The sequence below is a fragment of the Dasypus novemcinctus genome, chromosome 21, assembly GCF_030445035.2.
Source record: "Dasypus novemcinctus isolate mDasNov1 chromosome 21, mDasNov1.1.hap2, whole genome shotgun sequence".
NCBI lineage: Eukaryota > Metazoa > Chordata > Mammalia > Cingulata > Dasypodidae > Dasypus > Dasypus novemcinctus.
The window spans coordinates 60,815,140-60,841,499 of record NC_080693.1 but is presented as its reverse complement, the minus strand read 5'-3'; the positions used below and the strand labels follow the sequence as shown (position 1 = coordinate 60,841,499).

General features: G+C 57.0%; 3 protein-coding genes across 3 annotated transcripts; all 3 read left to right on the top strand.

Moving 5' to 3' along the window:
- The first annotated feature begins 1,453 nt into the window (after positions 1 to 1,453).
- LOC101434973 (keratin, type I cytoskeletal 19) lies at positions 1,454 to 5,812 on the top strand. The gene is made up of 6 exons (XM_004471619.5): positions 1,454 to 1,961; positions 4,167 to 4,249; positions 4,480 to 4,636; positions 4,935 to 5,096; positions 5,205 to 5,330; positions 5,431 to 5,812. The coding sequence occupies exons 1-6, from the start codon at positions 1,548 to 1,550 to the stop codon at positions 5,683 to 5,685; spliced, it is 1,197 nt and encodes a 398-aa protein (XP_004471676.2). The 5' UTR covers positions 1,454 to 1,547; the 3' UTR covers positions 5,686 to 5,812.
- Positions 5,813 to 10,250: 4,438 nt separating this feature from the next.
- LOC101447208 (keratin, type I cytoskeletal 15) lies at positions 10,251 to 14,364 on the top strand. The gene is given in 13 exon segments (XM_058283244.2): positions 10,251 to 10,408; positions 10,410 to 10,454; positions 10,456 to 10,519; positions 10,521 to 10,751; positions 11,660 to 11,744; positions 11,852 to 12,006; positions 12,474 to 12,635; positions 12,723 to 12,753; positions 12,756 to 12,848; positions 12,968 to 13,055; positions 13,057 to 13,152; positions 13,637 to 13,662; positions 14,246 to 14,364. Coding segments are annotated over 13 exon segments (1,332 nt in total). The 3' UTR covers positions 14,344 to 14,364.
- Positions 14,365 to 21,469: 7,105 nt separating this feature from the next.
- Positions 21,470 to 26,139, top strand: KRT13 (keratin 13). The gene is made up of 8 exons (XM_004471617.4): positions 21,470 to 22,214; positions 23,288 to 23,370; positions 23,558 to 23,714; positions 24,170 to 24,331; positions 24,443 to 24,568; positions 24,661 to 24,881; positions 25,565 to 25,590; positions 25,872 to 26,139. Exons 1-8 carry the CDS (start codon positions 21,567 to 21,569, stop codon positions 25,955 to 25,957), a joined length of 1,509 nt encoding a protein of 502 aa, XP_004471674.2. The 5' UTR covers positions 21,470 to 21,566; the 3' UTR covers positions 25,958 to 26,139.
- Positions 26,140 to 26,360: the final 221 nt, after the last annotated feature.

Sequence of the window (26,360 nt, the reverse complement as noted above, 5' to 3'; positions counted from 1 at the left end):
GAGCAGTCATGCCTGCTACAACCTTGGTGAAGTGCCGGGCCGCGCTCTTCCTGCTCTGGGCTCCTGGGTCCTACAGCCATCGCCCCACAGCTGGTTCACTAGTTTAAAGAGGCTGAGGCTGGCCTTCCTGGTGGAGGAGGGCTGCTCCTGGTGAGGCAGGGGCGTGTGGGGGTTGTGGGGGGTCCTGCCCCCGTTCCAAGATAAGTCTTCATTCAGTCACCAGTGACCCAGGTGGGACTATGCAGAGAGGAGGCTGAGGTGGGAGGAAAGTGAGGCCCTGGCGATGGAGAGCGACGTGACCATCTCCCTCAGACCCTCTCAGGAAGGGACAAGGAGTGGGTGCCTGCTCTGACATAGGACGGGAAGGGACCACAGGGACACTTCTGAGGAGTGGTGAGGAACAGAACCTGGGGTGAGGGTTTTTCAGTCCACTGGCCCTCTGGAGGGATTCAGGGAGGTGGGCGGAACCGCTGAACTGGGGGAGGGGGGGCGGGGGGGCCTCCAGTTCCCGTGTGGGTGCTTTTGCATTGCTCTCCCTACTCGCTCATCTGGGGTGTGGACTCTGTTAGACAGAGGACTTAGCCGCCGCTGTCTCTGAGGTGCTCCAAGAGGGCAGAGATTCCATCTTATTTTGGTCTTTGGGTGGCAGCTGCTAAATGCCTCGTGGGGGAGCTATTTGCTGCCCTCGGGCTGAGCTTCTGCTCAGGGAAATGTTTATGCCCCTGGATAAATGCCTGTTGAATGACTGCAGGCTTTGGGGGCCGGAGGGTCGAGGGTGGTCCTGGTTGGGGGTGAGAATCCCAAGTGGGGGTCAGCCCCACCCTGCAGTCAGGCTGGAGCTTGGGGTTGTGAAGGCGGGGCTTGCAGTCCAGGTGCCAGAATCATTCCCTGCAGCTGTCCCCAGCCTATTGTCACCTGGGGAAGTGTCTGGCCACAGCAGGGTGGGGCAGCTTTGTCTCCAGAGGCCCAGGAGCAGCGCAGCTCAGAGAACCCCTCCACCCCACCCCGGAAACTGCTGTCAGAGGGGCCTGAGCGGAGAGTGATTCCGCTCCGAGACTGGAATTCCCAAGGGGGTTAGGGACCCTGGTGACCATACCTTGGTGGGGGTGGGGGAGTGTTGGTAAATAGCACCATTCCCGAGGGGGGGCTGAGTGTGATGACGGTGGGGGCAGTGTGGGAGTATAATCTGGGATGGACAGGAATTCCCGGGGTGGGGCTGTGGGGTTCAAACGCTGGGTCCTTTTAAGGAAAGCGAGTTAGAAAGTGACTCCTGGGGAGGGATGGCCACAGCAAACCTGAGTCAGGGGGGTGGAGAACCCGGGGTGGGAAGGGCGCCTGACCAATGGGGAGAGGGCCCGTATTTGCACAGGGAGTTTGTCAACTGCTCGGGGCTCCGATATCCGCCCCTGACAATTCCCCCTCGCTTTGCACCCTCCCCTCTCCCCTCCCTACCCGCCCGGGGATAAAAGGCGCTGGGTGAGGGTTTCGCCACTCTTCCTGCCGACCGCAGCTCCGCTGTCCAGTGTCGCCGCGTTTTCTGTCTTGCCATGACTTCCTACAGCTATCGCCAGTCGTCCGTCTCCTCGTCCATCGGGGGCCTGGGCGGCGGCTCCCTGCGCTTCGGGGCGGGAGGCCCTTTCCGCGCCCCCAGCATCCACGGGGGCTCCGGCGGCCGCGGCGTGTCCGTGTCCTCCGCCCGCTTCGTGTCCTCCTCCGGGGGGTTCGGCGGCGGCTATGCGGGCGCTCTGGCCGTGTCCGACGGGCTGCTGGCGGGCAACGAGAAGATCACCATGCAGAACCTCAACGACCGCCTGGCCTCCTACCTAGACAAGGTGCGCGCCCTGGAGGAGGCCAACGGCGACCTGGAGGTGAAGATCCGCGACTGGTACCAGAAGCAGGGCCCCGGGCCCGCCCGCGACTACAGCCACTACTTCAAGACCATCGAGGACCTGCGGGAAGAGGTGGGCTGCGGCGCGGCCGCGGGAAGCGCACCTGGCCGCGGGGAGCGCACCTGCTGCGGCGGGGGGAGGGTGGAGGCGGGGGAGGGTGGAGGCGGGGGGGGGAGGGTGGAGGCGGGGAGGGCGGCGGCAACCCAGCCCGCGGGCGGGGCGAGGCCGAGGCCGGGCGGGTGGGTGCCGGGCCCCTCGTGGCTGGGGGTGGGGGGGAGCCCGTTAGAGCGTGGGAGGGCCACGGGGTGGGGCGGGGAGGAGAGTAAGGAGCGGAGCGGGCAGAACCTGGGGGCAGGGAAAGGAGCCCGAGGACGGGATGGCGGGAAGGAGGAGGGCACTGGCTGGGGTGCTCCGCGGGAGGGGCCGTAGAAGGCCGCACCGGCTGGGTTGAAGCGCGGAGAGGAAGAAAGAGCAGGGATCCCTGAGGCCTGCGATGAGTGGGAGGGCGAGAAGGGGTGGGCTGCAGCCGCAACAGGGAGCTGCGGGGCGGCCCGAGGGGAATCTGGTCCACCTGCCCTGCCCTGCCCCCCGGTGCCCGCGGCCTGGGGCTCCTGTCCTCCGCATTCCTTTCCTCTGGCCTGCTGATCTGCTCTCCTTCGAGCTCAGGCCACACCCGCCTCCCCCGCCAAGTGTCCAGACAGAGCTCTGGAGCAGCTCTAGGAAGAACGGGGAGGGTCAGCTGTGGGCCCGGGCGGGGCAAAGAGGGACAAAGGCGGAGGCCCTGGTCCTTTCCCAGGAAAGACCCTGTTGGAGAAGTCCAGGTGCAGCAGGGACTTTGCGGTCTTGACGTGGAGAGGCCCCCTACCTCTCCCCAGCAAGGCGGGGTCTCAGAAAGGCAGCTTCCCTTCCCGCAGCGTTTCCCAGTGCCCGCGCAGAGCTGGGGCCACCGGCGCCAAGGCAGAGAACCAGCCAGAATAGTGCTTTCCATGCTTTTAAAATCATGACCTGCGGTTAGAAGTGCATTTTATTGTGCATTTTGTGTATGTGAGAGAGAATCCTCACCATTCTCTCTCTCATGCACAATATGGAGGCAAAAGTTTCTTGAAACGGTTTAAAAAAATCAATTTTATTAATACATATTAATAAAGTGTAAGTCCATCCAAAGTGTACAACCAATGGTAGTTGATATAATTACTTAGATGTGCATTCATCACTTCATTTTTAGAACATTTTCATTATTCCAATAATAATAATAATAGGGGAGCAGATGTAGCTCAAATGGTTGAGGGCCTGCTTCTCACATACGAGGTCCTGGGTTTGATCCCAGGTACCTCCTAAAAACAAACAAACAAATGTAAAAACTAACTCTCACTGGGAAACAGATGTAGCTCAGTGGTTGGGCACCTGCTTCCCATGTATGAGGTCCTGGGTTCAATCCCTGGTACCTCCTTAAAAACAAAAAACAAAAACCAACCAAACAAAACTCATCACCTCTCAAGCTCTCTATACTTTCCTTGCCGTAACAGCTGCTATTCTGCCTTGAAACAGTTTTAACCCTACCGTGAGTGGTGTCCTCTGATGTTTTATACTTTGTCCTATTTCCTTAAAGAACTATGCAGGTCACAACCTGCTGGAAGACTGAGTCCTGACGCATTCTTTGAAAAACACTGAGCCCCAGTTACCCTAATCTGTGAAGTCTGGATGGTGCCCCTCAGGTGTCGCTCTGTCATTTCCTAGAGTGGGAGCTTGGACAAGGAGCCCTGACCTTCAGTCTCTTCCTCTGTGAAATAGGAGTTCCCATGGCCTTGGCAGTGAGCACCCAGTGACTGTCAAAGATGAGGTGCAAAGTGCCTGGCTTGTAATAGATGCTCAACAAATGGTATTCTCTTCCTTGAAGGCAGAATGTGCTTTAAGGGAGTGGGTGGATGGGGGGACAAAGGCCTTCCTGATGCTTCTCAGGCTTCCTCCTTGCCCGCACTGGGTCACAGGTTACTGGAGGCTGTTCCCCCTAAGACCACTTGTGTCTCACTCAGCACAGGGCTCACGGACTTCCTCCCCACCCCGCCTCTGACCCCTTCGCCAGCCTCAGGCCCCCTCTCCCCGCCAGCTGTGCTTTCCTTTGAAGGGCATGGACTGATCCCAAGGCCTCCCAGACAGCAGGAAAGTGGGCAGCTGATGGACAGCTGGGTCTTTGGTCTCTGGGAAACAGGGCGGTACTTATTTGGGTTAGGGGTGCCTGTGTGCTGGTCTGAGGTCAACCTGCCTTCTCCCTTCTAGGTTCTTGGTGCCACCATTGAGAACTCCAAGATCGTCCTGCAGATTGACAATGCCCGTCTGGCTGCAGATGACTTCCGGACCAAGTGAGTGTCTTTGCCCTGGGGGCTGCAGGAGGCCAGGGCAGGGGAGGACGGAGCCTGGACCCTTAGGGGACGCAGTGCATTGGGGGACCTGGACTCTGCCCTCACCCACTCCAGCTGGCCTACAGAAACCCGCCCCCCCCCCATAGTCAACTGAACTCTGGGGTGAGGGGTAGGGAAGGCCCTGAAAGTATAGAAGAAACTGGCCTGACTGCAACGGTTTCCTTTACAAGGTTTGAGACAGAGCAGGCCCTGCGCCTGAGCGTGGAGGCTGACATCAACGGCCTGCGCAGGGTGCTGGACGAGCTGACCCTGGCCAGGACTGACCTGGAGATGCAGATCGAGGGCCTGAAGGAGGAGCTGGCCTACCTCAAGAAGAACCACGAGGAGGTGGGCTTCCAGCTGGGTCTTCCATCCCACCCACCTTCCCAGGGCTGAGGACGCTTTTCTATCCTGCATCCTCTGGCCGTGGCCACACTTGCTGCACCCTCAGCCTGGCCCTGGGTGTGGAGCAGGGCTCCTGGGCTTCCAGCAGGGGATTGTGGTGACCCAGTTTATTCCACAGTGCCTGCTCCTAGGCCTGCACCTGAGAACCAACCCCTTTTGATCTGGGAGAGATGGGGGGCTGACCTGCCCAGGCCCAGAAGCTCTGGGCCCTGACATGCCCGTCTCTGCTGTCTCTTTCCAGGAAGTCAGTGCCCTGAGGCACCAGGTGGGTGGCCAGGTCAGTGTGGAGGTGGATTCTGCTCCAGGCATCGACCTAACCAAGATTCTGAGTGACATGAGAAGCCAATATGAGGACCTGGCTGAGAAGTACCGGAGAGATGCTGAAGCCTGGTTCACCAACGAGGTACGGAGGGGAAGCAGGTGCCCTTTGGGGAGGTGGCAAGAAGAGTGCCAATGCTCTCCAGCCAAAGTTCTGCCTCCTTGCTTATTCCCTCCTCCTCTTCCATTGCAGACCGTGGAGCTGAACCAGACGGTAGCCAGCCACACCCAGCAGCTCCAGGTGAACGAGACGGAGGTCACTGAATTGCGCCGTACCTTCCAGGGTCTTGAGACTGAGCTGCAGTCACAGCTCAGTATGGTAAGTGGCCCCTGTCCCCTGGGATACACATTTGGTGTGTGGCTGTGGCCCTGGCAACCAGACTCCACTGAGCCACTGCCTTTCTTCTCCCTGCCCTCAGAAAGCTGCCCTGGAAGGCACGCTGGCAGAAACCGAGGCCCGCTTTGGGGTGCAGCTGGCACACATTCAGGGGCTCATCACCAGAATTGAGGCCCAGCTGAGCAACTTGCGTGCTGACACTGAGCGGCAGAACCTGGAGTACCAGCATCTCATGGGCATCAAGCTGCGGCTGGAGCAGGAGATCGCCACCTACCGCAGCCTGCTCGAGGGCCAGGACGCCCACTTAAATAGCCTGGCCACCTCCAAGGCCCTCTGAGGGGCCTCTGGGCCTCCTGCCTTCCTGCAGAGGGATTCTCCTGGGTAGGGACACCGGGAGGGGACCCACCTGTCTCTTCCCCCCGGACCTGTGAATAAAACTTTATGGCCTCCAGGGAGGAAAGGCATTTGGTGTGTTAGCTCAACTCCTGGGGTGGGGCTGGGCTAGGCCTTGGTTTTATTTGGACCCAAAGTCAACACTGTCCCAGGAAAGGCCAGAGAAGGCACTCCATGTATGACTCATGGTAATTCCTATTCCTACAACAACTCTGGGAAATAAGCATTGTTCTGTTTTGTAGAGGGGTAAACTAAGGCCTGGGCCTGTGAAGTGGTTTGTCATATATCTGTTCTTACACATGGCAAAGGTGGGGTTTAAAACCGTGTTTTTTTTCCCCAGATTTGGGTCTCTCCCTGCACACTGGACTCTCCTAAGGGTTCGTGTACATGGGTGTGAAAAGAATGTTTATTGAACACCTACTATGATCCCTTGAATCCAAGTACCCTAATAGGTAGCTAATATGCACAATATCATATAGATCAGGAAATGGGTTCAGAGAGGTTAACTTGTCCAAGGCTACATACGCAGCGACTACACTGCAGAGCCAGGACTAGAATCCGGGTTTCCCAGTTCGTTTACTGTGCCACCCCTGCCCAGGTGGTCTCCTACTGTTGATACCACTTGTAGCAGGTCCTCGAAGTACATTCCAGTCTTAACTCCCAGTGAAGGGTGAGGGCTGGGATCCCCTGAGATAGGTCTGAAATTTTTTCCCACATAATCAAGGAGGAACTAAGGCTTTGGGGTCAGGGCCAGAGGAATGAGGGTAGGCACTCCCCTCCCTCAGTGCTGGCCTGGAGAAGACAACTGTAGGCATGTGTGTGTGTGTGCAAGCACTGACACATCATCCCTTCTGGGGCAGCCGGCAGAAGCCTCTTAGCCCGTCAGCTCAGACTGGGGCCCAAGCCTGGAAAGGGACCCAGCTGTGACCCAGTGCTCCCACACAGACCCCAACCTGAGCTTGCTCAGGGCACCCCGGGCCAGCGCGGAAGCACAAGTCCCAGCTTCCTGGTATGACACTGCCCGTAGGTGGGTCTGTTGCCAAGAACAGGCAAACTGAAGGTAAATATTTACAAAGCCCATAAGGAAGTCCTTCCCTCAGCTGAGTCAGGGCCCCGTCACTGTTGTGGTAGGAGGAGGGGACATGCGAGGGATACCAGTCTTGCTCTTGGCCCCCATGGAGCGTTGGAAGATCCCTAGGGAAACGCTGAATGCTGAGGAGGCCTGCCATCCTGAGGGAGGCGCCATTTCTGGGGCCATTTTCCTGTGGACCTCAAGAGAGGTCCGTCAGCTCGCCCCGAATCCCTCGCTGGTGAGGGGCAGATGTGAATGTGTGACAGCCACAGCCCTGCTCTCCCTGTCTCCCTGCTGCAGCCCCATCTCCCACTTCTCCAGCCATTCTGTGTCCCCGGCTCCACCTCCTGTACCCACAAACCTCCCTGCCCCACTTAATTCTCAGGAGGCCTTGGAGCTGGAGGCTCAGGCTGGGATGCCCAGGTACTCGTGCCCTGTCCATGAAAGCCTCTGTTGTTGCTGCAGCTGACACCCCGCTGCCCATGGGACCCCTGAAGTGTGGCTGTGGGGCGGGGTCTGGACGCACACAGGTGGAACAGGTGCCTGGGTGCAGGTCTGGGTGTCAGGACGGAAGCAGCCTTTGCGTGTGCAGGGGAGGGGCAAGGATTCTGCAGCTGAGCAGAACAAAGCTTGGTCTAGCCGCGGGAGGCTGGGCTAGGGGTGGCACCCCAGGTGGGGGACGGGGGTGCAGGAGAGGCTCAGGGGCTGGGTGAGGTCTGTCCATCACAGCTGGTCATGGTGACCACTTGGCAGTTTGCAAAGCGTTTCCTGTCAGGCTTTGCCCTCCCTCTCTGTGAGTCAGGCTGAGCAGGAGGGATTTAAATTTTCTCCGTAAGTGGACTGTGGCCCACAGAGGGCAGGTGCGAAACCCCTAAGCCACACACCCACTAAATGAGAAAGGAGGGATTTGCAGGGGAGTCTCCAGGCTGGGGGGCATGTCCATGGCATCTCCCTGGGGGAATGGGGACACCACCCCGGTGAAGGTGACTTCCAGTGCTCACACAGATCCCTCAAGCCCTGAGCTATCAAACAGTCACTATGGCCCTAGGGCGGGACTGAAGCTCAGAGAGGCTGGGTGGCTCCTCAGGGTGGAATCTGGCCCAGGCTCTTTCCACCCGGCTGCACGGCCCATTCCCCGGAGGTAAGGCCCGCCTCCAGGGACAGCCTGGCTGAGGGCCGCAGGAAAAGGACAGACTGGGCCGGCATCCTGGGCGGGACCCTGGGGCAGGGCTGGAGACTGCAGCCTGGGCTGGAGCTAAGGAGGAGGCCCCAGCAGCCGGCCCACGCCTGGAGCTCGCAGTAGTTGTCCGGATGGAAAACTGAGATTTGCTTACTCGCCTGCATGTCTGCAGGGCCTTTAAGGAGCTCTGGCAGTTGCTGAGTTTGATTATTTTTCTTTCAGAGGAAGACAATCTCCTTTCACCATAAACGCAATACTGCACTATCTGGACCCAGCACCCGGGGTGGCAGCTGGGTGAGGAGGCGCTTGCCCTCACCCACCAAGGCCCCAAGTCCTTCCTCCACCACCCTGCAGGACTCTGGGGTCTGCAGGAGGTACTGCCTTTTCCTGTCCTCTATTTGAATAGGGGTCAGAAGACTTATTTGAGGGCTGGTGCTGCCCCTTACCACCTATGCTGCTTTGCACAAATCACGTAACCTCTCTGAGTCCTGGTTTCATTTCCTCTGTGACAGGAGGAGGGATCGTCCTCTGGGTCATGGGGATTAGAGGAGGTGATGGATGCAGAGCTGCTTTGTAAACCGTGAGGCATGCAGTGGAAGTCAGGGGTTACTGTTATTATGGCAATAGGAAGCGCAACCTGCCTTGCCGCAGGAGCTGGCTGTGGAAGGGGGAATGCTGCTAAGCCTCTTGGCTCCCAGGACATGATCTGATGCCCAAGGGCAAAACTCCTTCCGGGCGAGGATGCTCGGGAGTCTCAGGTCCTGGATGTGTACCCCAACATGCGGCCCCTTGGGGTACCGGGAGCCAAGAGGAGGCAGGATGGAGGCCCATGGGCCCCAGGGCTTCCCTGTGAGAGTGGAGGGTGCCCTTTTGCCACAAGGATACTGAGACTTAAAGGTAACATGTACAGAAACTCACAAGTGTTAATTGACAGGGCAGGATTTGAACCCAGGCCTGAGGGACTCCAAAGGCCTGTCCATGTCCTCTTGCTGCAGCCCTGGGTCAGGAATCCCACCTCCAGACTCTCCAGGCCAGTCTTGGCTCAGCTGCCACAAGCCCCCTTTTCCGGTTGCCTGGAGCCCCAGAAGGCACTGCCCACAGATATCAGGTATCCAGGAAAGCTGGGCCCCTGAGCTGGTGGGCCGAGGAAAATGCTCTCCTGAGAGACCGCTCCCCCTCTCTGGCCTCAGTCTCCTTCTCCGTGGCCTCCGAGGTCTCCGAAGTGTCTTGCAGGCTGCCTGCCAGGCTTCCCTTTCTGCTTTCTTCCCACAAGGCTCGAGCACACTTGACAGGGCAAAGGGGGGCTAACGTGGCCCTGCCAAGCAGTGACCTGCCTGGGGGGTGGGCTGGGGGGCAGGCAGGGGCTTCCTGGAACTTGCCCAGGCTTACCTGCTGTAATTTGCCCCAACACATTCCCTGGAGCAAGCGAAGGTTCAGTGACCTGAGCAGTTGGCAGGTGCTGGGATTATCAATCAGCCCCTTGTCCATCCCATGCCTGCTGTTTTTTTTTGTGGGAATCCAGTGCCTTGGGCATGGAGGTGGGGGAATTGGAGAAGCAGGAGGGGGGTGGATGGGGAGGGGGCCAAGGAAGAGCAGAGTATGTTCATAGTGAAGGAACGGCTCTTGGCCCCTCTGGTCACCTCAGCTGGACCTTGGCTCAAGGCCCCCCCTCCAGTATGCAGCCTGCTCCCCTGAGCCCTGCGATCCTTGGTGCCCCTGCCCTCCAAGGCTCATGTACGGGGCTGGTGAGGAGGACACAGAGGCAGTGCGGATGTGGATCGCAAACTGAGAGCAGAGCTGCTGGCCTTAGGTCCCAGGTGAGGGGCAGGATGGAAGTCCAGCCGGCAGCACAGCTGACTGGAGCTGCTCTAACAGTATGCGCTGAGGTCTTGCTTGGTAGCTGCAGGGTGCCGATCCTGTGTTCCCTGCTGCTTTGTTTTCTCCCAGAGTGGAGAGGAACCTGTAATGCAAGTGTTAAACCCATGGCCCGGGGCAAAACATCATCAAGCCTGAATCATCCCTTTTGTTGCATTAAAAAAACAAACAAAATTCTGCTGCAGCCCTGTCAAAGTGTACAAGCAGCTGTGTTTATTGGGAATGCAGAGCAGTTGCAAAACCCCATGCCATCCTCCGAGGGGTATATAAAGGGCCCCAGGCTGGGGGCTGACAGGCGCAGCTCTCTGGTTTCACACCAATTCTGCACCTCCTTTTTGTGGCTTGCGCTTGCTGAGAACTCACTGGCTCCAGTTACCTGGCCATGAGCACTGCGTTTCTGGAGACTTCTTCCTCCGCCTTCCAAGGAGGCTTGACATGGAGGACTTCCCTCTGGGGTTGGGGGGGTGGCTTTGGTGGGGGGAGTCTCTGTGGGGGAGGTGGAAGCCACAGTATCATGGTTTCTTCTACGAGGTTTGTCTTGGGGTCTGGGGGGTGCCATGAGCTCTGGCTTTGGTGGAGGAGTTGGTTGGTGGTTTTGGTGGAGGCTTCAGAGGTGGCCTTGGAGTGGCTTTGATGGGAGTTTTGGTGGTGGTTTGGTAACGTTGGTGGTGGCAATGGCGGTCTCCTCTCCGGCAACCAGAAGATCACCATGCAGAACCTCAATGACCACCTGGCCTCCTACCTGGACAAGATGCACGCCCTGGAGGAGGCCAATGGCGACCTGGAGGTGAAGATCCATGACTGGTACCAGCAGCAGAGCCCAGCCAGCCCGGCACGGGGCTACAGCCCCTACTACAGGACCATGGGAGAGCTCTGGGGCCAGGTGAGCCCTCGGACACAAAGCGAGGGGAGCAGGGGGCTGGTGCCCTGAGCATGCCTCTAATGGCAGCGTTACTGCTGACTCGAGGAAATCATTTCCTGCTCCGGCAATGTCCCTCTGATAAGTGACCTCAGCAAACCTGGAAAGCAGGGATTGCTTTCCAGGTGCAGATGCTGGCACACATCTGAGAACTTGGCAGTGCCAGGAGATCTCGGGACTCTGGTTAGGACCATTGGGGCACAAGTGGGGCAATTATAGCCACCCCCCCAAGATCCCCCCCCCACCTCCCCTGCAGGGCTCTGTATGAAGTGGTCTGTTACTCCTTTGACAACTATGGTGTTTGAGTGTAACTCCATCACCCCTAAGTTCCAGGACCTCTTGCCTCACCCCTGAAGGGTGTCTTTAGTCCCCAGAGCACTGTTGGGACTTAGGAGACCTGGGAACTCAGTATGGTTCTGCAGCCCACTCACGTACCCTTTCACTCACTCACTGGGACCTGTTTCCTTATCTGCAAACTGCCTAGCTTGGTTTTGCTCTGGGTTCCCACTGCTCAGATGTCCTGTGGCTCCGTGGCAGGGCCAGGGCATGCAGGAGGGCCACGGCATGAGCTGTCCACAGAGGAGGTCAGTGGGGTGCCCCTGAGGGCTGTTGCCAGAGCCTATTGCACCCTGCTCCACCACAGCCCAGGTCAGGCAATTCCCACAGGAATCCCAGGCAATACTGGCTCCTACATGTCCTGAAGCCAGTGACACCACTCAGGTATCCCAGGGCAGAGCAAGTGGTGGGCATCCAAGGGGAGGCTGAACTCTGCCCCAGGGACCCAGGGGGGAGGTTCAGCCTTGGGGGTAGGGCTGAGAGAGCAGCAGGGGAGAGGGGGCGTCCAATGGGCACCAACTGCCTGTCTCCTGCAGATTGCGGCAGTCCTCAAGTACAGCACCGAGGTCACCCTTGATATCGACAATATCAGGCTGATTGATGAAGACTTCAAGTTCAATTGAGCTCCCACCTCCCTCTCCCCTTCCCATACTTCCTCTTTTTTGGCCTTCCTCTCTCTCTCCCAGACCTCCCATTTCTCCTTACTCTGGGCTCCATCTCTTCCCAGGATGAAAGGGAGCAGTCCCTGCATCAGACAGCGGAGGCTGACACCAAGGGCCTGCGCAGGGTTCTGGACGAGCTGACGTTGGCCAGGACTGGCCTGGAGATGCAGATGGAGAGCCTCAAGGAGGAGTGGGCCCACCTGAAGAAGAACTGTGAGGAGGTGAGAGTGGGGAGGGTGGGTGGCAGGCAGGGTGGGGCAGCTTTTGCTTCCTCCTAGTTGGTTGAAGTACTTAGTGGCCCGAAGTGTACCCCCAACACAGCCCACTGCAAACAGGGGTCCCCTTGGAGAGGGAGGTGCTAGATGATGGCATATCTCTGGTGGACCCAGATCCTTGTTCTCTGACCCACAGCCAGGCCTGGGTGGCCACAGTGAGCTTACAGAGGGCCCCTCTGTCCCAGAGGTCTCCCTTGGTAGGACAAAGAGCAGAAGAGAGACCCTCAGGTGGAGGGCCCATGTGATCAAACCTCTTCACGTAAAATGGGAAACAGTGGCCCAGAGTGGGGGGAGTGGTATGCTAAAGCCACACAGTGAGTCAGGGGCAGAGCCAGGCCTGGTACACAGGGCCCCAGACTCTCGGCTCCCTCCTCTGCCCTCCGTCTCCTAAATGGACCCCTCCCACCCCGTAGTAGCTGAGGGAGTTCTGCAGCCAGCTGGCCGGCCAGGTCAACGTGGAGACGGACGCAGCACTGGCTGTGGACCTGGCTCACCTGCTGGCAGAGATGAGGGAGCAGTATGGGGCCATGGTGGAGAAGAGCCGCCGGGATGCCGAGGCCTGGCTCTTCGGGGAGGTGGGTCTGACCTCCCAGCCATGCCCCAGCTGCCTGGGTCTCTGAGGAGGCCCCTGGGGCTCACCTCCCTTGTGGGCAACTTTGCAGACTGAGGAGCCACACAAGGAGGTGGCTTCCAATGATCCAGACCAGAGGTCACTGAGCTGAGACGCACGGTCCCGGTGCTGGAGATGGCGCTGCAGTCCCAGCTCAGCATGGAGACCCGGACCCCCACCCCAGCATCTCCGGGCTGACAAACACTTGCCCCACTCTGGCTGGTTAAGCGTCCCCTCATCTCCCTCCCATCCCACCACCCCTTTCTAGCCTGATGTATCTGTGGAGCCCGGCTGGGGGCTCGCTGGTGGAGGTGGAGTGCTGCTGTGCCATGCAGCTGCAGCAGATCCAGGGCCTCATCCACAGGCTCGAGGCCCAGCTGAGCGAGCCAGAACCAGGAGTACAAGCTGCTGCTGGACATCAAGATGCAGCCGGAGCAGGAGATCGCCACCTACCACAGGCTGCTTGAGGGCCAGGATGCCACGTATGGGCAGGGACCCAGGGGGAGGAATGAGGGAGAGGCTGGCTGTGGCTGGGGCAGGGATTCCTCTGAAAGGGACAGCACGATGTTCCCCAAGTGGCAGTGTGGCATAGTGAAAAGAGAACTGAGTAAGGAGTAAGGCATTCTGGACTCTGGGTTCTGGTTTTTGGCTATGCTACCCTGGGCAGGTCACTTTGCCACTCTGGGCCTGTGTTTCTTCTATAAGGGACAGAAGTTGGGCTAGTGGTCTCTAAGATTTAATGCTGGTTCCATTCTCTGCATGTCCTAGCCACAGTGTCATTATAGATCAGAATTTATTAATATCTACTGGGGTGGCAGCTGGAAGGGTTGTCTGAAGTCTGAGTTCCATAGAGAAGTTGGGTCGGGGGCGGGTGGTGGTGATACAGATCTGGAGAGGACTGTTTAGCCATCCTCAGAGAACTGAGCTTTGGCGCTTTGCTAATCTCTGCTTCGCCCTCTCTTTCAGGATGGCTGCCATTGGCACCGGGGAAGGTAAGAAGGCTCAACTCTTCCAGTGAAGGGGAATCAGGTTGAAGGAGAAAGAGGCCAAACCTCCCAGTAGGGTGGAGGCTCTCCCATTGCAGTCAACATCTCTTCCCCAGTGGGACCCTGTACTGGCCCCAGGTGGGATCGGGAAGGGATATTTACAGAGAACCTTCCCGGTTGAGCAGCCTTTGTCCAGGGCATGTCTCTGTCCCCAGACCCCACCTGTCATGGGCTTACAGTGTAAGATGCCCATGATTACCCCCTGTTCACGTGCAGCTTAAACCCGTGACGTTGCTGCTCACGGCTGGGCATACCTGCCGCTGCCACTGCCCATCTCTTCGATAAGTAATTCAACGTGAAACCTCCTGGCATGTCTTGAAGTGCCTGCCCAGTGGCCATTCTCAGGAAAACTGGACCTCACGCCTGAGAACGGGCGTCTTTCCCTCTGGTCACTTTAATAGCAGAGAATAGTGCATCATAGGAAGAGGAGTTTCCTGGAATTTTCCTGGGGCTCAGCCAAGGGTCTAGTACCTTGGGAGGGAGGGAGGGGCTGTTGCTCCACTCTGAAGCTGGCTCCCTCTTTCTATAGACATCCTGGGAGGTGGTGGTAACTGCAGCGAAGTCCTTGTCATCATAGAGGAGTCAGTGGATGGCAAGGTGGTTTCTTCCCACAAGAGAAACATCTAAGTGCCTGGTGCAGAAGCCATGTCCCCCACCACCCCACACCCTTCCCAGGCTGAGTGGGGGGCAGGCCAGAGGGGCTGGAAAGCAAACTGCAGTCCTTGCCTTCAGTGGGGGACCAGCTAAAAGGGGTCCCTGTCTCCTAGGTCTTGCCTCTTTACCTCTCCCCTACCTCCTTTAGAGCGGGAGGTGAAGAAGCAGTTGTACTGGGTCCCTAAGCTCATTGTACGGTGCCTGTTCATGCCATGAAGAATGGCTTTTCCTTCTGCAAATGTCTCTTGGCTGAGTGTTTGATTATTCTTGTTGGGGTCCAGATTGACCTCTGGCCTCTGAGGAGGCCCAGGGACTGACATCTCCCCCCAACTTTGGCCCCTTCCCTGCATGATCTGGGTGTCTGGGACAAACCCAGAACTGCTCAGAGGAACTTGATCTTCTGGTTTACCCCCTGGGCTGACAGTGAAAGTGGGGCTTGGTGGGGGGCACTTGGGGCCGCCCTCAGAGTGGTTGGAGTACTGAGCACAGAATCTGACACATCTAAGAATGGCTATGGCTGATTTTATTGATCCGCTGCTATATGGCTGGCACCGTGCTAGGCACAGCCAGTCACATGTCTCATCTATTATAGCTGTGAGAGGTCAGGATTCAGTATTCCACTCTTAGAAGTGAGAGCATGGAAGCAGAGGGATGAATGATTTGCCCAGGGCTTCATGGATGGTTAGTGGCAGGGCTGGGACTGGCCGCACATCTGAGTGACCCTGAGGCCAGGGCTTGCTCTGGGACCCCAAGCCCCGGCCCATCATAGCCCTTTGCCAGGAGCTCTCTGCCTCGACTCTGGCCCTCACATCTGCTACATGATCCTCCCTTCCATTCCAGTCAGGCACGCCTGACCCCCAGTGGCACCTCTGCCTCCCTGACAAACTGGCAGCACCCCCACCCTGAACTCTGCAGCTGCTACCTCCTTCCCATGATGCACTTCTCTCGGCTAGGAAAGTGGCCAGAGGGAAGGACACCAGCTCCAGGACGGCCTTCCTGATTTTCCCAAGCTGAAGTGCAAAATAATACCAAGTTCTACTGTCCCTAATGCCCAAACTCTGCCCCTGTCCTCCCCACCCTCAGCGCCTCCACCCTGGGTCCGCTGGAGCCGCATGGCTGTGTGTGCCCCTGGCTTGTCGACGCTGGCCCGGGACTGGCTTCTCCGTGGTCCAGGGTTCATGGCCCTGACGGAGGGGCAGGGAATGAGGAGGCAGAGAACTCCGGGTGCCCAGGCAGGGCAGGGCTCAGACCTTGAGGATGGGGTGGGGGCTGAGTGGGAGAAGGAGAACCAGTTTCCCAGTCCTGTTGGGAAGGGGAGGCCGGAGGTGCCAGTCTTCTGAGAATCGGCTCTTCCGTGGGGGTGGGAAGAGCCAGGTTCTCTGAGAGGTCCCCACGCCCTCTGAGAGCAAAGCCCCTTGCCCTGCAAGCCTGGCTGGAGAGAGGATGGTGCCTGCGCTTTCTGGGGGACATTTAATGGGCCTGTGTCTCCTAAGGACACATTTGAGACTCCCGGGGTCTGGAAGAAGGAGACGGAGTTTACTGAGTGTCTACGATACGCCAGCCGTGGGCAGTGCGTTCTGCGGTCAGTGTCTCATTACCCGCACAGTAGCGCTGTGACGTTGGTGCCGCCACCAGAATCAGCTTTCAGAAGAGGAATGCAGGCCCACAGGACTTAAGTAACTTGACGGAGGCCCAGGCTAGAGAGCATGACGCCGCGTGGGGACCTGGGTCCTTCTGATGCTAGACCATGGCTCTTCCCTTGGCATCACGAGGTGGCCCGTGGAGGGTGCCAGAAGCCGGCGACACCTTCCTGGAGAGGGTGTGCTCACCTGAAAACCCATTTCTTAGCCTCTGTGGGCAGCTGTTCAAATGCCAAAACACAGGTGCTGTCAGAAAGATCCTCCTCACACTTCGTTCTAGTCTCCCGTGCTGTGGATTAGGCTCACGCTAGAGCCTGTGGTATCAGCTGCTGCGCCCCCACCCCCCCGGAGCAGCCAGGCTCCCTCCTGAGCCCCCTTGGACCTGGTGGGACAAGCTGGTGGCTTGGCCACTGCTCCCGCTTCCCTGGCCTTCCTGGCCACTGTGTACAGGTCTCGGTCCTGCTAAGCAGTCGACAAAGGGCTTCCTCAGTCTTTAGTTTGCAAGTATAACCTCTGCAAAGGGTGTGAAGAGGCAAGGTGGGGCTCAGCCCAGGGCTGCGCCTGAATCGGGGAGTGGGGAAGCGGCTTCTGTCTCCCGGAGCACCCGTTTCTGTTCTGTTGGGATTCCCAGAAGGGCTTCCAGAGAGGTCTTTGGAATTTGCCAAGTCCTGCCCCTTGCCAGGCTCTGGAATGAGACGTCCCCATCTGGGGATGGCTCATGCCTGCTGAGCCCTTAAATAGCCTCTGTGTGGAAATGGCACACCCTCCAGCTGGCCCCGGCTGAGCCAGGATTGGTTTCCTCCACAGAGAGAGGGTGGCTTTGGGACTAGAGATAGGGCCTTGGGTGTGTCCTCTGCTCAGAGTGGGTTTCCCGGAGCAGGCGTGGGGCATGCCTGTCGCGCTGTCCCTGAGGACCTTGGCTGGTCCCTGTTTCTCTCTGGGTCTCAGTTTCCCCACCTGGAAATTGTGGAGTGTGGCTGGATGAGATGATTGCTAGGGTCTCTGTGAGATGGTCTGTATCCTGGGGCTGCCCTGTGTCCACTTTATTCACTGCTGTGGGTCCTCAATACATACGCATTGAACTAATGAGTGAACACACTTCTTTGCTTTTTTCCTGCTTGAAACCTGGCTCTGGCCATTCACTGCCCACCTGGTGGTCCCCTGTCCCTCCATGGGTAGCTGTCAGCACAGGGGGAATTAGGAGCTGACAGCCTTTGCTCCTGAGACTTGGAGCTGGGGTGACCCCATTGGACACTGTTCCTGCTTGCCCTTCCTTGGCACCTACAGCCAGGAGACAAAGCATCCTTGAAACAGTTTCTTGGCCATTTATTAAGAGCTTCCCTGTGCGAGGAGCAGCATTTGGAGATACATTTAGAAAAGACACTGTCCTCAGGGAAATGAGGACTGAATGGGGTGGGGGAATAAGAATGACACCAAGTGTCACTGTGGGCACCGTGCTGGCTGTGGGGACTGGAAGGGGTGACAAGGCAGTGTGTTAGCACAGAGTTGAGGACCGCTTAAAAATCACGGTCTGCATTTCCTCATTTGTGAAAGGGAGGAATAGCAAGCCTCTGCTTGACGAGGGCCTCCCACTTGTCGGGTGCTTCTCAAACACTAACTCCTTCGATGCCCAGCTTTCATTTGCTGCCACTGAGGTGCTGAGGGGCCCTTTGGGAGGTGGGTCAGCTGACCTGGCACTAGGCCCCTTGCTGTCCAGGGAGAGAGGGGACTGGAGTAGGCGGAGCCAAGGAGACAAGGCTGGATTAGGAGCTGGGATAGGGTTTAACGATCCGGTGACCTTGGACAAAATCTGGAGAACCAGGGACTCAGAAAGCCATTGCCTTAGGTTGCAAATCAACCTAAGGTGGAGGGAACTGAGGCCCACGATGAGCTGCTGGCAGAGTGGGATGCTTACTCCAGACTTTTCCAGGCCACACGTTTCTCCTTGTTTCCCATTGCCCTGGTTCTCTACATTCTTGGCCTCTGTTTCCCCATGTGTGAAATGAGCGTTGTTGGATCAGAAAGTTCCTACAACTGCTAGTCTGGGCTGGGTGAGTGTCCCCAGGGCTCCCCGAGCACTGGTACTCCCACGAGGGACAGGCAGGAGACGGGCTGACCTGTCAGGCCATCAGCTGCCTGGCCGCTTCAGGAGGCTGCTCCATCTACCGGCTGGTTGTGAGGGTGGAGAGGGAGGCCGGAGCAGGGAGAGGGCCACAGAGCACATCCCTCGCTCAGGTGCACAGCGCTAGCTCTGGCCGGGAAGGGTTTACTGTGCCGTAGTTAAAGGCACAGGCTCTGGAGCCTGAGGTCTGAGTCTTGGCTCTGACACAACTGAACTTTCGAGTTTGGGCAATGTATTAACACTTAACCTCTTTGGGATTGAGTTTCTTCATCTGAACAAGGGATACGATAAAAATAGTGGAGGACCAAACAAAATCATATCGTCCATGTCCGATAAATGTCAGCTATTATTATTATTATTAAAATTTTTAATCCCTTGATTCTCTCTCTCTCTCTCCCTCCCTCTCCCCTCCGCCCCTGCCCCAGCTGTGTCTTCTTTGTCCACTTCTGTTGTTGTCAGCGGCATGGGAATCTGTGTTTCTTTTTGTTGCATCATCTTGGTGTGTCAGCTCTTTGTGTGTGTGGCACCATACCTGGGCAGGCTGAACTTTCTTTTGCACTGGGCGGCTCTCCTTATGGGGTGCACTCCTTGCGTGTGAGGCTCCCCTGCGCAGGGACACCCCTGTGTGGCAGGGTACTCCTTGCGCACATCAGTACTGCATGTGGGCCAGCTCCACACGGGTCAAGGAGGCCCGGGGTTTGAACTGTGGAACTCCCATGCGGTAGACGGATGCCCTAACCACTGGGCCAAGTCCGCTTCCCAGCTATTATTATTTTTAATCTTTTCACACATGTAGAATGAAATACTTAGAGGTCATGTGCCTGGGTTCATGGCCAAGACACCATCAAATATGGCGGAAAGGACCAGAGGCTCAGGTTCAATTCTTGGCTCGGTGGCGACTGTCCCTAAACCTCAGCTGCCTCATCCATAAAGGGGGCTAATAAAAGTCCATGCCCAGGGTTGTGGGGGCCCAATGGCAACGTGATAAGCTCGGGCCTTGTTTGCCGGGATTGTCCATGAATTCACGTTTCCCTCTCCTTCCCTTGAAATGTTTCTTAGGAGGGGAATGACCTTGGTGTTAATCTGCCAGAAACCAGAGCAGGGACCTCACACAAACCAGCTGTGCCTCAGCCCAGCACTCTGTCCTGCCTCCATTAGGAGCCAGGGTAGGCGGAGGGGAAACTGAGTCCCTGGGATGGGTTTCTGTCCAGCGTGCGTCCCCCAGCCCAGCAGGCCCGGGGATTCACAGGACCGGGGTCAGAGGATGGCATTCCTGTGCCGGAGCACCCCGGGACCTTGCTCTGGAGGGGACCGTGCCCTGACCCTGCCGGGGAGGCGTGCCATGGCCACCCCATGATGGCACTCCTGGGGCTTTGGAAGAGCTGTGGCTTTGTTACTCTCAGAGGCGTGGGCCCCAACCTGCTCGTCAGCCCGGGAGGCTTGGGGCATAGTCACTCCAGGCCTGCAAGTTCCATTAATCACCTTGTCAGTTTTGATCCTCCACTGAGAGCGCGCGAGCTCCTGCTTTGGGCTGAATCATGCCTTTTCAGAGAGAGTGCTGAGCCATCAGCGGGCTGGGCTGGGTCAGGGGTCAGCTGCTGAATCCCTGGTCTCCCAGAGGTCTCTGAGCTTCTGCAGCAAGCCCTGGCCCTCTCCCTGGTGCTGTCACACACTGGAAGAAACAGGCCGGCCTCCCTGCCCATCGAAAACAAAGGCCAGAAATCTCTGACTCAAATCTTGATTTTCTGATCTTGCTGCTCAAGCAGCAGAGAGATTTCCAGGATAATCTCAAGCCTCTGCCACCCTACCTGGGCCCCTGACCTGGAAGCACCATGACCCTCGTGGGCGGCCACGGGCCAGACGGCGGCTCCTGAGAGGCTACCCGTGCAACCCTGGCCCTCTTAGTGGATGGGGCCTGGGAGCCCAAGTCCAGGATCCTCTTCTGTTCTGGGTTTGAGAAGCCACCACAAGGCCCTCTCCTTCCAGACCTGCATGGTGAAGCTTCCACGGGTAGGGCAGATAGGCCCCGGTGGGTTTCTAGCCAAGTCCTGGCTCCTCAGTGGGGACCCCTGCCCCAGGTCCTGGGTACATCCTTCCATGTGGCCTCCTGGGTCAAACACTCACAAGCTGACACAGGTGCCATGCGATCGGGAGGCTAGAGAGGACACTGCTCAGGTGTTGCAAGACCTTCTTTTCTGGCTAAGCCCCTAAGGCAGTGTGTATGACAGAGTGACTAAACATGTGGGTTTTAAATTAAAACGGGGCTTCTCAGCCTTGGCACTACTGACCTTTTGGGCCAGATAATTTTTTTTTGGTGGGGCTGTCCTGTGCATTGTAGGATGTTTAGCAGCCTCCCTGTTTTTACTCACCAGATACCAATAGTACTCCCTCAGTTGTGATAACTGAAATGTCTCCAGACCTTGCCAAATGTTCCCTGGGTGACAAAAAACCCTCCCGACTGAGAACCTCTGAATTAATGTGGGGGCTAGAAGTTGGGATCGTGGTTAAGTCAGGGGGTGCAGAGTGTGGGTAATTGACTGGGAAAGGCCAGAAGGAACTTTCTAGAGTGCTGGGGATGTTCTGGGGGGTGGTTACACAGGTAAACTCATAGTTCAAACTTCATACAAGGGTGCAAATGCATCAAGCTGCACACTTGTGATTTGTACATTGGACTGTATGAAAACTATAGCTGAAAAAATGAGCCTGAGCGTCAGACAGAACCAGACTTGGGTTTCAGTCCTGACTCCTCCCTAAGGCTCAGTTTCCTCAGGCATAAAATGTGGGATAACAGCAGGAACCCCCTCATGGGCCTGTTGTAAAGATTCAGTGAGACAGCCCGGTGCCTGCCCATGGCAAGGGCTCAGAGAACATTAGCTATTATGGTAATGTGCTTTTCTATGCCTCAGTTTCCCCAGTGGTATTGGATGGTCTCTAAGGTCCCCTGCCATTGTGACTTTTTCTAAGGGTCTTAGAGCCATGTTTTCCTCAGCGGAAACCCTTTCAAGGCAGTCGATTTTACAGCCCTGGGCAGTTTGTCTTTGGAGTTCTTGGGAACACTGGGGTAGATGGAATGCTAAGAAGGATGCAGAGCATCTCTGTCAGAAGTTTCAGAAAGAGAAAGAAGGGAGGCTGAGGGCTACGTGGCCTCACAAAGCACAGGTCCCTTTGCAGCCACCCCTTGCTTCGAGGAAGCTTCTTGGCAGACCTTGGGAGCTCAGTCCTCATTCTTACACGGGGTGGGGCTGAGAGCCCGTGGAAGTGAGCTTCCTAAGTGGAAAGGCAAAAGAGAATTCATTTGTCAAAAGGGTAGTCTCAAGTAGACACGATTCCCTCTGAATCATCCCTTTTGTTAAGGATTAAAAAAAAACAAAAACCACCCCCATAAGGCACAACCCACCCTGGAAAGCAGAGGTAGCAGGACTTGTGGGAAACCAATGCAGCTGGCACCGAGCCAGAGGGTGGGGAAGGGAGGAGAGAAGATGGGGCGGTCGTCCAACCCTCTGGAGGGTATAAAGAGCGCCCCCTCTGAGGAAGAGCCACAGTCCTCGGCCAGGCCTAGCCAAGCTCCTGTCTGCACCTGCATCCATCTTGCTCTCACTATGAGTTGTCGCCTGCAGAACTCCTCTGTCAGCTACGGTGGTGGTTTTGGGGGTGGCGCTTGCCAGCTGGGAGGAGGGCGCAGCGTCTCTGCCTGTTCAACCCGGTTTGTCTCTGGGGGGTCAGCTGGGGGCTATGGGGGTGGCATGAGCTGTGGCTTTGGTGGAGGGGCTGGTAGTGGCTTTGGAGGTGGCTTCGGAGGTGGCTTCGGAGGTGGCCTTGGAAGTGGCTTTGGTGGGGGTTTTGGCGGTGGCTTTGGTGACTTTGGTGGTGATGATGGCGGCCTCCTCTCTGGCAACGAGAAGATCACCATGCAGAACCTCAACGACCGCCTGGCCGCCTACCTGGACAAGGTGCGCGCCCTGGAGGAGGCCAACACCGACCTGGAGGTGAAGATCCGTGACTGGCACCAGAAGGAGAGCCCGGCCAGCCCGGAGCGGGACTACAGCCCCTACTACAAGACCATTGAAGAGATCCGGGCCCAGGTGAGCCCTCGGACACGAGGAAGGTTCCTCAGTGCAGGGCAGGGCCAGAGGGGCCAGGAACCCAGAATCCTGGGGGTCACATGACGCTGTGTGGATGGCAGGCTCGCTCTCTCTGGGGGGAAAATGCTAGTCTTTTGCTACAAGAGTCTCTACTCCTCATGGGCTTTCTCATACCACAACCATCTAAATGCATTTTCTCTCATTATTCACTTTTATTGTTATTACCTATATCAAAACTTTTATTGCTTTCCAAACAGTTATGTTATTATTAGCAACTTGATTTCTGTGATTCTAACTCACAGTTATTTGGAGACCACAGTTATTAAGAGCCGCTAAGAATGACTAAAATCAACAGAGAAAGGAGTACATGTTCATTCATTGGTCTGGGAATAATTGTTTACTTTGTAGGGGCCCCATTCAAACTGTTGTTCTCACTTGGTGGCAATTAAATTGGGGAGAAGGGGGTAGTTTCTCTCTGTCAAGGTCTGTCTGTCACGCTGCTATAATAGCTTGTTGGGACAGAAATCCACCTGCCTGAGCTGAACCCCAGCTATGTGGGGTGGGTTTTAACTGCTTTGGAATGTAAAAGTTCAGAAGAGAAATTCAAATCTTAGGAAATATTAGTTGGGTTTCCCCCGTGCCAAGCTGAGAGATCAGCTCCAGCTATTATGAAATATGCAGAGCCTGGCTGAGTTTTCTGACTCTAGCGAGAGGGATCTCAAGGCAGTGGGCTTGAGGGGGTGCTAGTCTGAGGCTGTCTAGATGTGACTAACTGAAAATATTCTCTGTGGGACTCTTCTCCTGAAATACACACCCTGGACCTTCCCGTCATGACCAGATGTAGAATATTGGAGTGACAGGACAAATTGAAAGGTCCTGGCCCCCTCCTCCCCTCCCTCCACCTGCCCTCACCACTTTACAGAATAGGAACCGAGGCCCATAGCACCTTGTCCCGCTCATGGTGACAGTTAGAGGCAGAAACAGGCGAGAGCCAGGTGCTGCCTGGGTTTTCTCAGCCCTGCTCCCCAAGCTCAGTGGCCCCTCCAGAAGTCACTGTCCTTTGTATTTTGCAGATCATGGAAGGTACCATCGCTAACAACCGGGTCATCCTGGAGATTGACAACGCCAGGCTGGCTGCGGACGACTTCAGGCTCAAGTGAGTTTATGTCTCTTGTTTGTTTTCCCCAGCAGACTCTTACTTTAGACAAATGCCCCTCTGAGAAATGAAATGGGGTCATTCCAGGAGAAAAGTTCTGGGAGAAGTAGCAGAGTCCAGTGCAGGGATCGGGGGAATGTCTAATACCACTTACCTGTTCCCTTGGGTTCTTTTTTTAATCCCTCAGGTATGAGAACGAGCTGGTTCTGCGCCAGGGCGTGGAGGCCGACATCAACGGCCTGCGCAGGGTGCTGGATGAGCTGACCCTGGCCAGAAGTGACCTGGAGATGCAGATTGAGAGCCTGAATGAGGAGCTGACCTACATGAAGAAGAACCATGAGGAGGTGAGAGGGGAGCCTGACCTGCTGCTGACTGAATCTCCTCCAGTGAGAAAGAGGAGCCCTGTGCTGCAGCCAGGCTCTGCTTTCTACCTGTGCTGCAGCCAGGCTCTGCTTTCCACCTGTGCTGCAGCCAGGCTCTGCCCTCCACCTGTGCTGCAGCCAGGCCCTGCCCTCCACCTGTGCTGCAGCCAGGCTCTGCCCTCCACCTGTGCAGCAGCCAGGCTTTGCTTTTCACCTGTGCTGCAGTCAGGCTCTGCCCTCCACCTGTGCTGCAGCCAGGCCTTGTCTGCCACCTGTGCTGCAGCCAGGCTCTGCTTTCCACCTGTGCTGCAGCCAGGCTCTGCTTTCCACCTGTGCTGCAGCCAGGATCCTCTCTCCACCATGGGGCCTAGAAGTGCTTCAGAGCCAAGGAGAGGAAGGGCAAGGAGCCTGACACATCTCCCTATCCCATCCCATAGGAGATGAAGGAGTTCAGCAACCAGGTGGCAGGCCAGGTCAAAGTGGAGATGGATGCAGCACCGGGCATGGACCTGACCCGTGTGCTGGCGGAGATGAGGGAGCAGTATGAGGCCATGGCGGAGAAGAACCGCCGGGATGCTGAGGACTGGTTCAACGCCCAGGTACCTGGTCCTCTGACCCAATGTGGCTAGGTCAGCCTAGGTGGACACAGCCTCTTGGTTGGGGCCTCTTAGCTGGGCTCCTCTAGCACCTTCTTCCTGCTTGAATTTCAGAGTGCAGAGCTGAACAAGGAGGTGACTTCCAGCACCACCATGATTCAGACCAGCAAGACGGAGATCACAGAGCTCAGGCGTACACTCCAGAGCCTGGAGATCGAGCTGCAATCCCAGCTTAGCATGGTATGCCTACTGCCCTGCCTGGTGGCCACCCCTCTGTGGCCCCTCTCGCATGGGCCTGGCTCCCTGAATGACTTCTCCATTCACCTCTCCAGAAAGCTGGGCTGGAGAGCACAGTGGCGGAGACGGAGTGCCGCTACGCCATGCAGCTGCAGCAGATCCAGGGGCTCATCAGCAGCATTGAGGGCCAGCTGAGTGACCTCCGCAGCGAGATGGAGTGCCAGAACCAGGAGTACAAGATGCTGCTGGACATCAAGACACGGCTGGAGCAGGAGATCGCCACCTACCGCAGCCTGATTGAGGGCCAGGACGCCAGGTAGGGCCTCTCTGGAGTCTCTGTTGGGAAAGTAGCTGCAGAGACTGAGGATTCAGAGAAGGACCTTACAGCTCAACCTTCATGCCCCAGGTTGGGATGAGGCTCAGAGAGGGAGGGAACTTGGCAGAGGGCAAACGGCCAGAAGAAAATACTGGAACCAGACCTCCCTGGGTCTCTTGAGTCCGACTGTGGTAGTAGTTCCTCAGCAGGCTGCAGGGTCAGTGCCTTTAAATGTTCTAATTCAGGCCTCAGAATTGGACTGACTGGAAGAGGGACCATGGAGAGAACATCTAATATGGGAGAAATAATAGCTTGGATTCAGCTCGGCCAAGCAAAGCTGTTACTATAGTAACTGGACGTAGTGTAGCATAGAACAACGGCAGGGACCGGGTCATCCGCTGGGCTTGGGGAGTGGGGGTGGGGCTGAAGGAACCAGGGACAGAACTAAGCCCTGAATGCTTGAGCCAGTAATACCTGCTGCGGTCTCCCAGACTGACAGGCATTCAGACAGACAGGACTGACAGGCATCTGATGCTGCTGCTCCTCGGGCTGGGGGCATAGCTGGGTGAAAAGGGCCAACTCAGGGGCTCCAGCCGACAACCCAAGTCCCTCCAGGAGAAGGCCAGGTAAGCACCTGTGGTCACTTACCTTGTGCTCATTGCTGCTTCTCTCATCTCTCCTAGGATGACCGGTGTCGCCTCCGGAGGAGGTAAGGGCATCGCCCTGTGGGGGAGGTGGGGTCAGGACACTCGTTCACTGCCCTCAGGGTAGGGAGGGAAAGCTGGGCTCCCAGGAGTAAGGAGGGAGGGCGCTGGGGTGGCCGTGGTCATTTGCTCCTCCACTCTCCTTCCTGCCCACTGAGCCACTGGGCTGTTCCCACCAACACGCCGCCTGCCTGTCCCGGGCTTTGTGAGCCTTTCCAGGGGCTCCTGACGCAGCACGAGGCAGGTCTTCTCCAGCCTGAGGTCATTTGTCTCCTCCGTTTCCCAGGAACCGTTAGCGGCACCACTTCTTCTAATGCCTCTGCCTCCAATGCCGCCTCCGGTCGCCGCGTATCGGATACCCGCAGGATTTAAGTCTGCCAGGCACCCAGCAGCCCTCTGTCTTCAGCACCCAGAGGAGAGAGCAGATGCAGGACCTCACTTCTCCTGGGCAGCTTCCTCTCTTCCTCAACCCTGCTACAATTTGGTTTCTCTAAGTTCTCTACTAAAAAGAAAACAAACAATTCAATAAACTTTCCTACCTTTTTGCAAATGTACTTTTGGCTCTGGCCTGGTTTCTGAGGGTGGCATCTGTCAAGACCCTGATTTGGGGCTATGGGTGGGTGGGTGACGATGGGCTGACTAGGTACCCAGACAAGGACCTGGCCTGGGGAACTTCCCATTTCAGAAGGACACAGCTCGTGGGCCATCAGAGTGTACACATTCAATAATGACAACTAGGCCAAGTTCAGTCACTTCCCACACCAAATGCAAATGA

Excerpts from the sequence above, each read along its gene's own strand:
- LOC101434973 (XM_004471619.5), top strand. The coding sequence starts at position 1,548 with ATGACTTCCTACAGCTATCGCCAGTCGTCCGTCTCCTCGTCCATCGGG. Across the intron at positions 1,962-4,166 it reads TCGAGGACCTGCGGGAAGAG|GTTCTTGGTGCCACCATTGA; the intron begins GTGGGCTGCGGC and ends TCTCCCTTCTAG. Across the intron at positions 4,637-4,934 it reads TCAAGAAGAACCACGAGGAG|GAAGTCAGTGCCCTGAGGCA; the intron begins GTGGGCTTCCAG and ends GTCTCTTTCCAG.
- KRT13 (XM_004471617.4), top strand. The coding sequence starts at position 21,567 with ATGCAGCTGGCACCGAGCCAGAGGGTGGGGAAGGGAGGAGAGAAGATG. Across the intron at positions 24,569-24,660 it reads TGCAATCCCAGCTTAGCATG|AAAGCTGGGCTGGAGAGCAC; the intron begins GTATGCCTACTG and ends TCACCTCTCCAG. Across the intron at positions 24,882-25,564 it reads ATTGAGGGCCAGGACGCCAG|GATGACCGGTGTCGCCTCCG; the intron begins GTAGGGCCTCTC and ends CATCTCTCCTAG.